This window comes from Ceratotherium simum, chromosome 8 (assembly GCF_057802395.1).
Source record: "Ceratotherium simum simum isolate JZ-2026a chromosome 8, ASM5780239v1, whole genome shotgun sequence".
Taxonomy (NCBI): domain Eukaryota; kingdom Metazoa; phylum Chordata; class Mammalia; order Perissodactyla; family Rhinocerotidae; genus Ceratotherium; species Ceratotherium simum.
The window spans coordinates 18,226,399-18,242,705 of record NC_141907.1 but is presented as its reverse complement, the minus strand read 5'-3'; the positions used below and the strand labels follow the sequence as shown (position 1 = coordinate 18,242,705).

Genomic DNA, 16,307 nt, shown 5'->3' with positions numbered 1-16,307 from the left:
CACTAAATATGCATAAGGCATATGACGCACTCAATATTTATTGGGTTGAAAATCAGCTATCCATTGGTGACATCCAATCTGGCCCCACGTGTCCTCTGTACAAGAAGCACAAATAAAATCCATAGCTGCTTATTGGGCAGGTTATAATCGTGGCCAGGCACAATTGCCCCTGCATCTCTCGAATAGAGCAAGAGAGATGTTGGCCCCAGACATCTTAAATCTGTTGGGGCACCCTGTTCAAACTTTAACTCTGGTCTTTGTAACCACACCAGCAGTGGGGAAAGTTGATGTGTCTGAGTTAGAAGAGAAAGAGTCAGACAGATGGACTAACTCAGATAGTTCAAGTGTGACCCAGTATTTAGGTGGTGTGATCTTTCATCTGTGCATCCTATCTTTTGTGCGTTAATCTACCCCAGCTCTTTCCCTGTTTCTCCCCTCTGTGTTAAATGGATATAATAAGCTGTGTAATGTGAGCATCTTAATTTGGACTATAAGCCTTCCTTTTCCACCACCTCTGTGCTGACTTGCCTGGTCTTGCACTTGGAGACTACTATTACATCAAAGTAATTCCCCACGTGGCACTGCTGGCCAATTTTTGCCTCATATTTCTTCTTTATATTTACAACTGATGGTAATTACACTGCAGTGGGTAAAGAATATACTATTTCAGAAAGATATTTGGTCATCTAAAAAGAGCATTTAAGTGTCACAGGGATACATTCCAATAATAGTCTGGCTGCATCAGGCAAACAAAAGAAGAATTCATGGTTTAGCAGGATAAAATCATAGCACTTTAAAGCTAGTTCCAGTTCAAACTCTCGTTTTGAAATACGAGATTTAGTAACTTACCAAAGGTCACTATTTCTAGTAACTAGTAAGCCAGAACAGGAGCCAATGCTGTCTAAGGAGGCTAGGGGGTATTTGAGATACTACTGCTGTTTCTATCTGGGTCCTGGATAATGAGCATGCATTCTAGCACGTGCTAAAACGATGCAAAAATAAACAGAGAATGTCTGTTTATTAACAGGGTTTATGGAGGTGTCACTGAGACATTTCAAGTGCTGAAAATTGCTGTTCTTTCCTGCTGTCAACTTAATCATGACATTACACATTTCCATTTGATTCTAGAAGACTGAACTCTAATCAGTCTTCTCAAGTTAGTTAATTTTTAGCTGGGAGTTCATGTCCAGTTGTCCAAAATATTTAATTCAAAAAAGGTTTTACTCACCAGCTAATATATATGTAAAGAACTGTGTTAGATGTTTGGAACATAAAAATGAGTAAGATTTAAACTATGTGAGTTGACAAACACTTGGGACTTCCTTCTATGGTCCAGGCACTGTTCTAGGCACGAGAAAACCACAATCACAGTGGCTTAAACCAGAGAATATTCATTATCCATAAAAATAAGTCCAGAGGCTCGATTGGCAGCTCAGCTATGAACTCTAGGACCCAAACGGTTTTTGTCTTCCTATTTCCTCCTACTATTTTGGAATTTTCCTTGAGGTTTTTTGCCTTGTGGTCACAAAATACCTACTTCAGCACCAGGTATCATGTCCTCACAATACCATCTCCAGAGCAAGAAGAAGGAGGTGATGGGAGAGATCGTCTCATAATTTTTATTACACAAAAAATTTCTATCCTGAGGCTTCTCAGCAGACTTCCCCTCAGACTGATGTTGATGAGCAGAACTTGCTGTGATGTAGAAACTATTCTATAATTTGTGCTGCCCAGAATGGTATCCACCACCCACCTACAGCTAGTGAGCACTTAAATTGTAGCTAGTGTGACTAACTGAATTTTTAGTTTTATTTAATTTTAATTAATTTAAATTTCAATATTCACATGTGTCTAATGTTTACCATATTTGATAGCCCCGCTTTGATTCTTTTTGGCTAGCACAAAGAGGTTATGGCTACCAATAGCTGCCAAGGGGGCTGGGAAAATGATTTTCTAGCTTTTTCAGTCTTTAAGGGAGAAAAAGTTTGGGAATGGCTCTTTGGCAGCAACCAACACGGTCTGCCATAAAAAGTAAATAAGACAGAGCATCATAGATCTGATATTGTAGTGAGGGAAGTTAACAAAATAAAAACATAAACAAATAAAAAAGATAGCTATCTTCAGGTTTGAACAAGCCATGTTATCTAGACTAATCTAGATGATTGGTCTAGTTTCTAGGGTAATGTAACATGAACAGGGAGTGATTGAACCAGGGCAGGGAGTACTTTAAGAAGGGGGTCAGGAAAAGCCTCTAGGGGCGCATGTAAAATAAATCGTTAACAATAAATAGGGTGGTATATATGTATACATGCACACATATTTATTACGTATATAAATGGATATATTTACATACATACATAGTTAATACAGTGTCTATATTAGGAGGAAAAATAAAGCATCTCTGAGTGTTTCTCTGGTATCTCCTACAAGCCTTACATAACACAGCAGGACAGGATTCGCAGCATAGAAGCTTTGGAATGTGGTCCATCTACCGTCCTTAAAGCAACAGTTGATGCAATACAGCTTTAGTGGACTGTGTGTACAAGAATATGGTTAACGAGAGATTTCTCAAAGTTTCTACAGGATGTTCTAAAGTGGGACAATCACAAACACAGTGACAACTTTGAAAGGACCTATTAAGTCCTACAGCTTCAAAATGGTATGATATCTTGACGCCTGAGGGGGGATCAGCAGTGGCTAGACCTGTCTGACAAGAGGGTGTCGGGGCTGGGGTAGCTTAATTCACGCTAAGATTTTGGTGTGACTGAGGGTAAGTGATGGAAAATTTCAGACAGTCCTCTGAGATCTTTGCGAGTGTGGTAAGGACTACTCGCCATATCCTCATGAACCCATGCTGGTACTGAATGATAACTGAAGGTTGCGTGCATTCAAAGGACTACAGTGTCAAAAGACACATTTTCTAAAGCCCTTGCCAGCTTTAAAATCTGCTATTTTGTGATCTGTAATGATTTTTATTTTCAAAGATAGTATGAGTAATTTCTGTGCAAGGATGGCTGAAATTATCCATACAATAAAACATTTCCTCCATATTTCTCTTTGGATTCATGGTATGACTTGAGGTATCGCTTTTTCAGATAGTTCTGTACTTTACACAACTTTCTCAACCAGAGTAAAGTAAAAAGAGGGTATGTACCAAATTGATGTTGGTACTGTGGTAAACAAATTTCCAAATAGACACATACATTTAGTTCAACCATAGGCTGAAACAGAGTAGTATGTGAAAATAACCACAGATTCTAAGTTCACATGACAATTTGTAGCTATGACAATAGTAATACGGCTATTAAAAACTTCTATATTGCTATAGTAAGAAGTTTTTATTTTTATAAAGAAAACAGATTATGATGATGATGATTTTGTTAGGGAACAATAACTCTTTGAATAAATTCAAGAGAAATGTGACCAATTTCACCCACTTAACACAGAGGTATCAGTTTGCCTTCTAAGCTTATTTATAAATTTAAAGCTACTTAACAGTGATGACGATCTCTTACTTTTTCTATTCATCAGTGTTGAGACTTGCACTGTGGTAGCCACTAGGCACTTTGGGCTATTTGAATTCAAATTTAAATTAATTAAAATTAAATAAACTGCAAAACTATCTTCTTACCTCACACTAGTTACATTTCAAGTGTTAAATAGCCCCCTGTGGCCACCATATTGGACAGCACAGATCTAGAACATCTCTATCACAGAACGTACTATTAGTGACTGACACTGTTGGTTTTACATAGTTGACTCTCAAAAAGTGTTGGTCAAGGGGCCCGCCTGGTGGCGTAGTGGTTAAGTTCAGTGCACTCCACTTCCGCTGCCTGGGTTCACTGGTTCGGATTCTGGATGCAGAGCTATACCACTTTTCAGCCATGCTGTGGTGGTGTCCCACATACAAAACAGAGGAAGACTGGCATAGATGTCAGCTCAGAGCAAATCTTCCTCAAGCAAAAAAAGAGGAAGATTGGCAACAGGTGTTAGCTCAGGGCCAATCTTCCTCACCAAACAAACAAACAAAAAAAGTTGGTCAAATGAAGTGCTATTCAAATTTGATGCAATAGTGTACGTTAAATGGAGGCCATTGATTCACTATTGAGAAAGTTCTAGTCCTATAGATAGATTCCTAGGAATTGGTCCCTAAGACAATCTCTGTAGGGACCTTAGGCAGTACTGACCTTAGAACCAGGCAAGAAAAACTCTGCCCTGGGCTCTGCATTTTATAGGGCACCATCCTACCTCTCATCCCCAAGGGGTGAAAATCTCCAGGGCCAAGGGATGTGGTTTCCAAGATCCTCTGTGCCTTTCCTACTTCTAGACCTTGTCCAAGGTACTCAGGATCCTGGAATTCACTGATCAAAAATTCCCAAGGCTACTTCCAGGCCCTGAGCAGCTTTCTTCTCAGAACTGTTGTCCCAAGGGAGGACCAAACAACTGGTGTGTACACTCTTAGGACTGAGGAGCCACTGAGAGGTAGCTTTTGAGGGTGTGGACAGAGCTTGGTTCAGTGGCCTGGGGTATCCACAAATGTGCAGAAAGCCCCTCTTGTTCACGAATGGAGCTGGCACAAGAAGCAAAGGGGATGGAAGTGTGTAGGCCAAGGGCTGGGCTCTGGCTTTCTCCTCCCTGCCATATTTTGGCGTGGAACTCCAAGGTATCTGAGAGCTCTGTATACACACCTGGCCTTCCAGGTTGTTATTAAGACATATTTCTCAACGTAGGAGAATATATTTTATTTGTTAGCTTGACATATTCCTTGTAAATATTTAAACATAGGGTATGTGAGTCCTGGTCTTGCAAATATTAGGACAGGGCTGGCAGCCTTACACAGAAGAGTAATCGATTCAGCTGGAGTTTCTTGGCTAGTTCGCTCACTACCTTTGGATGCCAGAGGGAAATTTCTTTCAAAAGGCTGAGGTCCGGCAAGGCCCCCGGGCATCCTTTGCAGGGACCATAGCTGGAGTTGCTGAAGGACAGAGACAGCTTTGGGGAGTCTACTGGAGAGGGACCTATTCCTAGCTTTGGTGTATTTGGGACAAATGAGACTACGATGTGCCAAAAGAGGCTTGAAATCCCTTCAGGGGAGTGAGGGGGAAAGGCGATTCCTTTCAAGATAGTTGTTTGGGGCATTTTCCCTCTCTTTTCCTTTCTCCAAGGAAATTCAGCCTTGCTCTTCTCTCTCACTCCATGCCCCGGGCGGGGGCTCCTCGGACGGAATGGGCGTCCCCAGGGGCGCACCGGGCAGCTTTGTCTGCAGGGCGGCAGAAGAGAGAAGCGTGCGAGAGAGTGGCCACCGTGGCTGGAGTTTGGCCTCGGACTTTCTTCCGCCCTCTCCCCGATTACAGTACTCGCGCGGGCCCCCACAACTCCTGCCCGGGGGCCGGGGCGCGGGCGGGCGGCGCAGGCCCGGGAGCGCGCCCCTCCTTCCCGGAGCCGCGGGAGGCGAGGGGGGAGGAGGAGGAGGGACAGGGGCGGGGGCGGCCGGCGGCGGGCGGGGAGGAGCCGCCGCGGGCAGTGACCGGGGGAGGCGGCGGCGGCGGCGACGACGGAGGAGGAGGAGGCGGTGCTCCCGCCGGGCCGTGGAGCGGCGCTGAGACCTGCGCGGCCGTGACCCCGCGGCTCCCCCGAGGCCGAGCGCCGCCGCCGCGGACAAAGGAGCATGTTGGCGCCGAGGAGGGCCCGTCCTCCGCCCGCCATGAGGCTCCGGGCGCCGCCGGGCCCGCGCCGCGTCCCCGCGCGCCCGGGCGCCGGGCCGGCCCGCTAGGCCAGCGCGCCGCCGCTCGGCCCGCAGGCCCCGGCCCGCCCGCAGCATGGAACCGCCCGGGCGCCGGCGGGGCCGCGCGCCGCCGCCGCTGTTGCTGCCGCTCGTGCTGCTCGTGCTGCTGGGAGGCGGCCGCGGCGCCGTGGCGCTGCCCCCGGGCTGCAAGCACGACGGGCGGCCCCGAGGGGCCAGCAGGGCGGCGGGCGCCGCCGAGGGCAAGGTGGTGTGCAGCAGCCTGGAGCTCGCGCAGGTCCTGCCCCCGGACACGCTGCCCAATCGCACGGTCACCCTGTGAGTAGCCCTCGCGCCCGGTCCTCTCCCTCCGGCGCGAAAGCCGCAGCTCTGCGCGCAGCTTCGGAGAGGGGTCCCGCCGGCACCCATGCGCCTTTGTGTGAATGAAGCTGCAGGCAGGGGTGGTGCTGGGGGAAGCCTCGGTGGGCTTGGCGTGGGCGCATTTCTGGGGAAGGCGAGTGAATGTGCCTCGGAGCCGCCTCCAGGCTCCGCTAGTTTGCGAAGTAAAAGTTTTTGGGTTCCGGGGCGCGTCCGGCTCAGTCCGCGCCTAGCGCTTCTGTCGCTGCGCGGTGCCACGTGAGGATGCAAGTAAACATGTAGTGGGCAGAGTTAAAGCTCATTCATCCTGTGCTTGGGCTGCCCGAAAACTACTCGATTAGAAGCGTCAGGCCTTGAGCTTCTGTGCACATTTAGTTACACTTAGGTGCTGGTTTGCAGAATACCAAAACAACGCAAGGATTTTGAATGCCCCTCTGTGTGAGCCCCAGACTATTTCCTTGCCGTCTGCTACCTTAGTTTTTTTTTTTTACAGTTAAATAGCACTTTTTTTTTTTTTGTGAGGAACATCAGCCCTGAGCTAAGATTCATGCTAATCCTCCTCTTTTTTTTGCTGAGGAAGACCGGCTGTGAGCTAACATCTGTTGCCAATCCTCCTTTCTTTTCTTTCCCCAACCCCCCAGTAGATAGTTGTATGTCATAGCTGCACATCCTTCTAGTTGCTGTATGTGGGACGTGGCCTCAGCATGGCCGGAGAGGCGGTTTGGTGCGCGCCTGGGATCCGAACCCGGGCCACCAGTAGCGTGTGCGAGCACTTAACTGCTAAGCCACCGGGCTGCCCAAAGAGCACCTTTTAAAATGGAGTTGTTATTAAGGGCTAAAACACATTTGAGATGGAGCCATGAGCCTTCCAGTCCTGTTTTCCTGGGAATACAGGAAATATGTGTGAGAGCTCATATTTACAAGCTGAGAACTTCGGAATTGAAGACTGGGTTTGTTGAGCCTTCCAACTCGAGGGACTTGATTTTCGGATTGAGTTTCCACCTGGAAGGAGAAGTTTTGGGTCGTGTATACAACTCAGTGTGTGCGGAGATTCTCGTTCCAGTTTTACAAGCGTGGTTCTGCCAATGCCAGCTGAACTGGAATTGGCCCCAGTGTCGCTTGATTATATTTTCTGAACGATGAATTGGTTTGGAAAGGTTTAAAAGTGTTTCTAATGGACGTTTTGTCGAAGTGAAATATGAGTCCCTTGGCTTTGCGTTCCCTTATGTTGTTTTGGTTGGTTTCCTAAAAAAGAAACAAGGCTGCCGCTGTAAAAACAGGCAGGCGGGGAGCAGCATGACCCATGAAAAAACTTAAAATATGGCTTTTAATTTAACCCAAATTAGGCAGGAAATACTCTAAGATAAGTATAAATCTCCTTACGAACACCTTTGTTTATTCTTCCTTTCCATTTGCTTGAAAGGAGAGGTTTAACACAGGAAAATTGTGTGTTTCTGTTTGCGGAGGTGTGAAAATGGGTAAAGTAGTTTTTGTTTTGTTTGACTCCATGACCAATGCTTGACCATTTGGTAGTGGCAGCAGCTCTATTTATTTCTTAGGCAGGTCCTTTGAAGTGGAAATTTTGGGTATGGGCCCTTAATTACAGTCTTGGGTCAAGTGGAGAAAACCCCTCTGTTGGAATAGCCCTCTTTCTTGGCAGAAATTAGTCATCATACGTTTGGGTTCTGGAATGTGGCGCTTAAGTTGATTCAAGTTTAGGTCGAGTTTTCCTGAAATGTCAACAGTTCCAGCTGGATTAAATCAGTTGCTTACAAATTGTTGATTTTGCTTGGTAGAAAATCACTTTTCGGCGTATTATCAAATGATTTTACTGAATTTTTATGAGCTGATTAAAATATGTGACTTTGAAATGTCGTTTTAATCTAATTTTTTTGTACCTGAAAGCTTTTTAGATGAAAACGAAATTAATAAAATTTGTTTAGTGATGGAAATTGTAATTTATTTAAGGATCAAATACAGCTGATATTCTGGATGAAGTTGGTGCAAGGTACATTGGACGTGGTAGAGGGTCTTCTCGGCCAGTTCCCTCATTTTACTAGGGAATGAAACAGGGGGTCACTGTGGAGAAGTGACCTGCCCACGTTCCCATATTGAATTAGCAGCAGGGTCAGTGTCCCAGATTCCTGCCCCACGGTTCTGATGCTTTCTCATCTTTCTTCCTTGCCTTCATCTTTGTTCTTAGTTCAACACAGTTTTTGTTGAGTGGTTCCCAGGTAGTAGGCAGCATGTTGAGATTTGGACTAGGTGTTAGTTTCCTAGGGCTGCAGCAAATTACCACAAATTTGGTGGCTTAAAACAACAGATTTCCTGTCTCACAGTTCTGGAGGCTAAAAGTCCACAGTCAAGGTGGCAGCACGGCCATGCTCCCTCCAAAGGATCTAAGGGAGAATCCTTGCTTCTTTCAGCTTCTGACATTCCTTGGATTGTGGCATTCCAACTCTAGTCTCTGCCTCTGTCTTCACATGGCCTTCTTCCCAGGGTGTCTGCATCTCACATACTCTCCTTTCTTTATAAGGACACCAGTCATTGAATTTAGGGTCCACCCTAAGTCCAGGATGATCTCCTCTAAAGATCTGTAATTTAATTACACCTGCAAAGACCCTATTTCCAAATAAGGTCATTTTCAGAGGTACCAGGGGTTAGGACCTGGACATATCTTTTTGAGGAACACTATTCAAGTCATGACAGAATATAAATAAAAACATGGTCTTTCTTTACCAGGAACTTACAGGTATTTGGGGAAAAAGATTCATGAATAAGTCTCAGAACAGTATGGTAAATACTCTAATACTGGGGTGCACATGTAGAAAAGGAACCCAGAAGAGGGTAACCAAGGCCCCCTTGGGGCACAGTTGGTTAGATCAAGGATCTGAGGATCCTGAGCCAATTCCAGAAGGATGAGAAAGATAATTGAAGGAAAGGGCGAGGGGCCGAGAGGAGGAGATGATGGGATGGAAGGTGGCGGACTCCAGCATCCCCACAGGCTTGGAGAGGTCAGAGTCGCTTGCAATGCTGTCAGTTGATGTTGCTGAAATGAATGTCAAGGGCAAGTGTCCACTGCTCAGAATGGTCAGAGGGGAGGCTCTCTGGTTTGAGTTTTAATCCCTTAGGTGTGGCCAAGCGTTTTCAACCCAGTTGTGATGTGGCTGTGGCCTGGAAAATTGGGGATTGAGAAGATGGCAAGGATAAAATTTTTCTTTTTTTAATAATGAAAAATTAGGCTATTTCTACTAAGTGGATTAACTGGACTGCAACATAGTCTAAAGCTCAGACCCTTCAACTGTTTTGGAGAACAGCACTTATTTCCGTTGCCATGTTTATGGAGAGGTCTAGCAGAATCCTCAGGTTGACCACACTTGTTCCCTACATCTCCTGTAGCCTTTTGTATTAAAGGATTAAATTGCCTTTATTATTTTTACAGACACATTGAATAAATATTTACGTGCATTTAATGTTTTGTTGGAAATATAAATTATTTACTATATTCCTATGTTTTGTATGAAGTGCTGCTCAATATTTTGTTTTAAAAATTCTAAGGACTTCATTGATAAGTTTTACAAATTTAGCCCTACTTTTCCAAATGTAGTGTTTTCCTCGTGATGCTAGAATGACAAAGGTTTTTTTAAAAAAATTTATTTATGATTTGTCAAGTAACTTAGGAACAAAGTCCAGATTTTTCTCAGACTGTGTAACAAACTAAAATAATGCATGCCTTTTAGTGTTTCCTTTATAAAATGTTTGTTTGCTATCAAAGAACTGATGATTGGACATCACCAGCATGACCAGCTCAGTGCCAGGTACACAAAAAAGAATGCCTGTATTGTTCAGGAACTAAAACCTAGTTGAGGAGAAAGGATTTGCACAGAAGCAGCAGATTTAGGGAACAGTTTCAGAATGTCTGTAATTAAGTGATAAATCCTGTACTGCTGACTGTTTAAATGCTTTGGGAAGCCTGGAAAGGGGCTGAGGAAGCATTGGAAGATGTTTCCATTTTCCTGGAGAAGTTAGGACTTGAGCGTGGCCTGAGGGAAGGGAAAGATTGAATTGAGAAGGGGGAGAGGGCATTCTGAGTTTTGGTGAGGGGTGGTGACTGACTGGCCCTACTCAAGTGGAAAGATGGTTTCTGGAACCATTGGTTTATACATGGTGTTTAAAACACAACTCTGGTCACAGTCAGGGGAGAGTGTGCAGATGGGCGGAGGAGGTGGCCAGGCAGAAGCTCCCTGGAGCAGTGGAGGAGCCTGGGGAGGAGCAGCTTGGGGAGGTGGGGGAGCAGTAGAAGACCATCTGGTCACAGAAGCCAAGAGAAGTTGAGGCTTGAAGAAAGGAACGGGCGCCCCTCTTGAGAGGTGCTGAGAGATCAAGAACAGAAAGACCTAGGATTGACGGCTGGAGTTGACAGCCTGGAGCTTTGGTGCCCTCCATGAGCGGGTATCTGTGGACCAGAAGCCACAGAAGGCAGGTTGGGGTGGCTTGAAGGGAGAGTGGGGTGAGGATGGCGGTAACAGCACCTAGATGAGGAAGAAGTTTGGTGTGAAGGAAGGCTTCTTAGGAGGGAAAGAGAACGATAGAGTATGTCTGAAGACGGTTGGGAATAATTCAGAAGAGAGGGAGAAATGGATGATGAAGGTGAGATGAGATGGGATGGGAGCGGAGTGCAGGTGGAGAGTTTGCCTTTGATGGCAGCAGGGAAGTTTCATCCTCACGTACTGATGGGAGGGAAGGTGGTGAGCGTGGGCATCAGGGCAGGCAGGAGGGCAGTGGGGTGAAGGTGGGATGAAGGAGTTCCTGCCCCATCGCTTCTATTTTCTAAAGCAGTAGAGGCAGATGAGGGAGGAAGGGGTCAGTAGACGGTGTGAAGAGGAAGGTGAAAGAGGGGTGAAGTGGGCCTTTTGGAGAGTGGGGAACTGAACATGCTGGGATTGCAGAAACGTCAACAGGGTGGAGTTGTGTCTGTTGTTGCCTGTGATCAAGTTCAAAGGGAGATGGTTAGCACAGTTGTTTTTCTCCAGGTTCGTACCAGCCTGGAGATGTGAATAGTTGGGATTAGCCAGGCTGCTGCTTTGCCAGGCAAGTGCAACAGAGGGGGAATTAGCAAGGTGATTTTAATGAATAAACCAGCAAGCTGCTGTCGCTTGAATTGCTATGGATCAAGAGCAAGGTTTTTATCTTTGAATTCAAGGTCTTACATACCTCTGTAGCCTTATTTCCCAATACTCAGCCCAAATTATTTTTTCTTTCTCTGCACATCGATTGGGGTACTGTTACGTGGAAGGCATGGTGCTGAGTGCTAGGGTTTTGGGGATAAAATAAGACATGGTTCTTTTGTCCAAGGATGAGTCTTACACACAGATTTTCTGCTTATCCACAGGGTGCCTCTCATTGTTATGTTGGCAGTGTTACTCTGAAATATTGCAGAATTTTGGGCAGACTTGGGCATTTGGTCCATGAATGCAAATCTTAAGTTTTTCCAATATGATGAGCAAGTCTTACATGACCCCGCCTCTGAATCCTGTTGCTTCTTGCCTGCCTGGACTCCTCCAGCATCAGGAGTATAAGAGAAGTTGGTGGGTTTGGCAATATACCAGAAATCAAAGAAGCAGAAACAAACAAATACAGGAATGTTTGGAGATCCTTCCCCCAATCTAGTTACAGCTTCTGTTCCCAGGAGCCTGTAAAGATAGTTTTAAAAAACAGAAGTAAAAACTCTTGAAAGTAACTCAGAAAATGACACAGGGCAAAATTTCTTATAAGAATAGTCAATGACTTTTTTTCTTTTTTTTTTTTAGTTCCGTGGCTTCTCTGAAAGCAATTGTTTTCTGTATTGGCTGTATTCCTGTGGAGGAATCTTAAGTCCAGAGAACATAACTAGTTTATTATTGTGTCAACATTCTTCTCATGAGCAGACAAAAATTAGGATACAGAGTTCTTTAAATTTTTGTAGCTTATTACCTCAGTTTTTGCAAAGGTTAGGAAGCTATAGATGCATACTTGCTTGATGAGCTTTTAATTGTTGCCTGACTAAATTTAGTGTAATTTTAATGCTTTATATATGGTTTAGCTTTCACTTATGTTCAAATGCAGACAATTTTAGTCTGAAGAGGGAGTTTAAAAAACGATATATCTCTCAAGCTCGTTTTTTTTTTTTCCTTCATGACTTCAGAAATTTTGCATGTCTAGTAAAGGAGTCTCCTAAGTGTTGGAGTGGGGTGGGACAGAGATGTAGTAGGCACCTCACAGAAGGCACGCGTCTGTCTTGGCCACTTTTAGTGCCCTGCTGAGCTAATGGCAGATATTAGGTTTTTCACCTTTTCACCCAGGGAAGCATTTCTTGTCCTCAGACCCCTCTGTTCAGGGCCTAAAGGGAATGAATGGAAGGTTTAAGGGATTGGTATAAAAATAATCCACAACTACCTCCCCCCCATCCAATACCTTGGTCTTCTTTTTCCTTTTTGTCTGCAAACTGCAAGCCCAGATTTGAATCTGCCTGCCCACGTACAGCAGGGTCTGTCCAAAGACCATGATCTACTTTTGATATTTACTGTTCTCTAGTGGCGTTCTTGATGATTCGTGTCTTTGCTTTTCAAACTGCTTGCTTTTGCATTCATTCAGCAATAGTTATTCACTGCCTGCTCTGCTTGTAGACTCAGGTGGGCTTATGTGACTTCTCGTCTCTGGGTGTCACCTTTTTGCGGGGGAGCGTTGCCTATTAGACCAGTTTTATCCTAGTTTTTTAGGCTTGTGTCCTTTTCTGGAACTCCGCCTCTTGCCTTCTAGCTGCACAATGTCTCTCAAGCCTCTCCCTAGTTAGACTCCACCATCCAGCTCTTTTTGATGTGATTTAACCCACATCTTCCTCCATTGTTGCCCTTTGCTAAGACAGCGGGAGGTAGCAGGAGGGTAACTGATGGATTTTTAGAAATTATTATAGGCATTGGGATTTCTAAAGGGAAATTTGAAGACTGGGTTAGGAACAACCTTGCTAAAGGGCCTGATGGACCTTTTCGTTCATGACTGTCTTTGCTTTCCCCTCATGTCCATCTGCTGGGCACCAAACGTTTCCCCAACCTAGTATGTCTCAGATCTCCTGTAGCACATAATCACGTCCATTCTTTGTGGTAGTTCTGTGCAAGAATTTTCGTGTCATGACATACCTAGACAATGATGATGTTTGTATGACACACTCGAGTGAAATGGTCACGGATGCTCCAGGCCACAGTCCCGCTGCTCCAGGCCCTGCATCCCAGCCCCAGGGGCTCGAGGGGAGCAGTTTTCTCCACCTTCCTGTAATCTGGTTGATGAGTTTGCTGTGGAGGTTTTCAACTTTGCGTTGAATCACCTGGGAGCATTAAAAGTTCAGATGCCTGGGCCACAGACCTCCTGCTCTGATTTAGTTGTTTAAGGATGAGGCCCTGACGTTGGTATTCTTCAGAGCTCTGCACGTGGTTCTGATGTCACCTGGGTTGAGAACCTGTTGTCTAGTAGCCCAGTGACCAGAGGGGTTTAACCTTCGTCACCAGCTGATGGCGGCTGCAACAAAAGAAGGTAGAAGAAAGAGCAGAGGAACAAATCGAGAGCAGCTGCCTTACAGGCCGGGAGGGAGGTACTGTTCCAAGAGGAGTAAAGATGGATGAAAATCAAGAGACATTTTTAGGACAGATAGCTGAGAGCTTTAGGATAGGGCCTTATTCATAGGAGACAAGAAAAATGACGATTTTTGGGGTGGGGAGTGGTGTGCTGAAGTTGACTTTAATGTCAAGTCATGGGGTTAAGGACAATAACGTTTTAAATATGTGTTGTGATGCTAAATGAATGAACTGAGAGGGTCTAGTAGCAGCATTTGTCCAAACCAGTGTTTGAGGTCCTGAAACTCTGGTGGAGCAGGCAACCAGACACTATGGCCCCTGCCTTAGTGTACCTTAAATCCTTTATTTGAGTTTTAAAATGGAGACTTATTTCCTGGTAATAATGTATTATTAATATAAAATAATAAACGTATAGAGAAACTGAGAGGCCCAATTTCCCAGGCATGTACCTGCTCTGGAAATTTCTTTTTTAGTCTTTGCTAAAGTCTGATAAGTAAAACAAAACAAAACTTTTTCTTTTTGCTGAGGAAGACCGGCTCGGAGCTAACATCCCTTGCCAATCCTCCTCCTTTTTTTTTTTTTTTGGTCCCCCAAAGCCCCAGTAGATAGTTGTATGTCATAGTTGCACATCCTTCTAGTTGCTGTATGTGGGACGTGGCCTCAGCATGGCTGGAGAAGCGGTGTGTCGGTGCGCAGCCAGGATCCGAACCCGGGCCGCCAGTAGCAGAGTGCACGCACTTAACCGCTAAGCCACGGGGCCGGCCCAAAACTTGTTTTAATTTGCATTCTGATTATAAATGAAGTTTAATATATTTGACATGTCTACAAAGGGCTCATTTGTATTTGGCCACCTTCTCTGTATATTTTTATTTTCTAACAGTTTTTTTTTTCCCAGTTGACACTCTTGAGATTTTTAGACACAATTCATCATCTAATAATATATTTCTTTATTTTCTTGCTGCTTTGCCTGGGGCTAAAAAGGCAGGACTGTGGGCATCCTTGTCATATTCTTGACTTGATGATTGACAGGCATGTTGGGCAGACCAGAAGAGATTTCCTCTCTCAGCACACATGATGTGGTTGCTAGGCTGCGAGCCTGAATCAACTTGAGTTTCAGGCATTTGCTACTTGCCTTTAGCTCTTTATCAGTTCAGATGACTGACATTCTTGCTTCTTAGTTTAAGTAAGATAAAAAAATACATCTTTTGCCTTTTTTTTCTTCCCGTGTTTTTCCTTCTTAAGTTTAAATTACATAATCTTTGAATTGTGTGTAATTTGAATTGAAATCTTTTGTTCCTGAGTAATCACGATTTGAAGGGGCAGGTCTATTGAATTATATATTCCATACAAAGAAGGCTAAATTGTCCATCACTCTGACAATCTACTTTTTAGAATATTTATTAAACCCTTTTAGACAAAAGTGCCATGAACATGAAGAAAATCTTTTGGTAGGATTGCTAGCTCTACTTGTAAAAGTGCTGCTCCCGCCTGTTCACTAATTGTGCTTGCAGGCCAAGATATCTCCCAGAAGAGGAATAAGCATGCCCCCTACCGAGGCTGGGGAGAAGTGTAGGATCCCAGGGATGATGTAAGCTCCCCAAGTCACTCCCCTAAGCGCCCCTTTTCTGCATGCCCCCACAACAGGACATAATGCACAGTATGTGATTGTGAATTAAATTCACTCCCTGTATGAAGACATTTCTGAATTAGAATATATAGTTCCAAATATGTGACCTGGCCCCAGCTAGAATGTCGGTTCCATTGAGGTCAGAGACTCTGTTTTGCTCCTTCCTGCCGCTGTAGCACCTAGAATAGTGACAGGCATTTAACAGGCGCTTCTGTGATCCGGATAGAGAGCAGGTTGTAGATTGTGTTGAGAATGACACTTCAGTCTAAACCGTCCTTAGATTTAATTGAAGGAAACTTGGAGCGGCCTTCGAGGTGCACCTGTAATACACATTCTTTAATGCAGTTGTTAAACTTTTCTTTCTTTAAGCCTACTTGAATCTAAGTCTAATTAAATTGATTCATTTCCCATCAAGATAAGACTTAAAAGCGTTGTTTTATTGTGCAATTCTTCTCAATTCTTTTCTCATGAAAGAGGCAAAGAGAAGTTGCCTGGTGGTGTATTCATCTCCAGGACTGAGTTTAAAACAGATGTGCTTTCTGTTAGATTAATCTTTTTTTTTTTTTAACCTGCCTTTTTGTTTGTTTTAAACAAAACCAAGCATAAACTCTCCCTTTATGGCCAAGACTCGATTAGAATTCTCTAGTCTTTTGGATACCGTGGGACTTGCAGTCTACCTTGACAGTGCTGGGCTGACTCTTCCGTTCTTTGTGACCATGTCCTACCTTATGTTTGCTTGTACTTCCTCAGCTGTAATACTGTTTGGAATTATTTATTTACAGTTCTTGCTCTCTTACCAGATTATGAACTCTTGATCATATTTATCTCTGTATCCTCAGCGTCTAGCACATAAGCACTCAGTAAAATCTTTGTGTCAGGAAGTCCCATTTTCCCCATGATTTTTTTCTCAAGTAGAACTGGGGTAAGAATCTGGCATTATTCTTGATGCGGGATGAATCTGTCATGGATAAGC

The 16,307-nt window shown here is 44.5% G+C and overlaps 1 protein-coding gene across 2 annotated transcripts in view; it reads left to right on the top strand.

Annotated features, from left to right (window-relative positions):
• The first annotated feature begins 5,580 nt into the window (after positions 1-5,580).
• Positions 5,581-16,307, top strand: part of ADGRA3 (adhesion G protein-coupled receptor A3) — a 121,820-nt gene continuing 111,093 nt past the window's right edge. Inside the window, exon 1 of one of the 2 annotated variants that reach the window (XM_087434145.1) lies at positions 5,581-6,061. In XM_087434145.1, coding sequence (XP_087290271.1) covers positions 5,820-6,061 — 242 coding nt within the window. In that variant the 5' untranslated portion in view covers positions 5,581-5,819. The remainder of the gene's footprint in view (positions 6,062-16,307) is intronic. The other variant, XM_004432314.3, reaches the window with a different exon arrangement.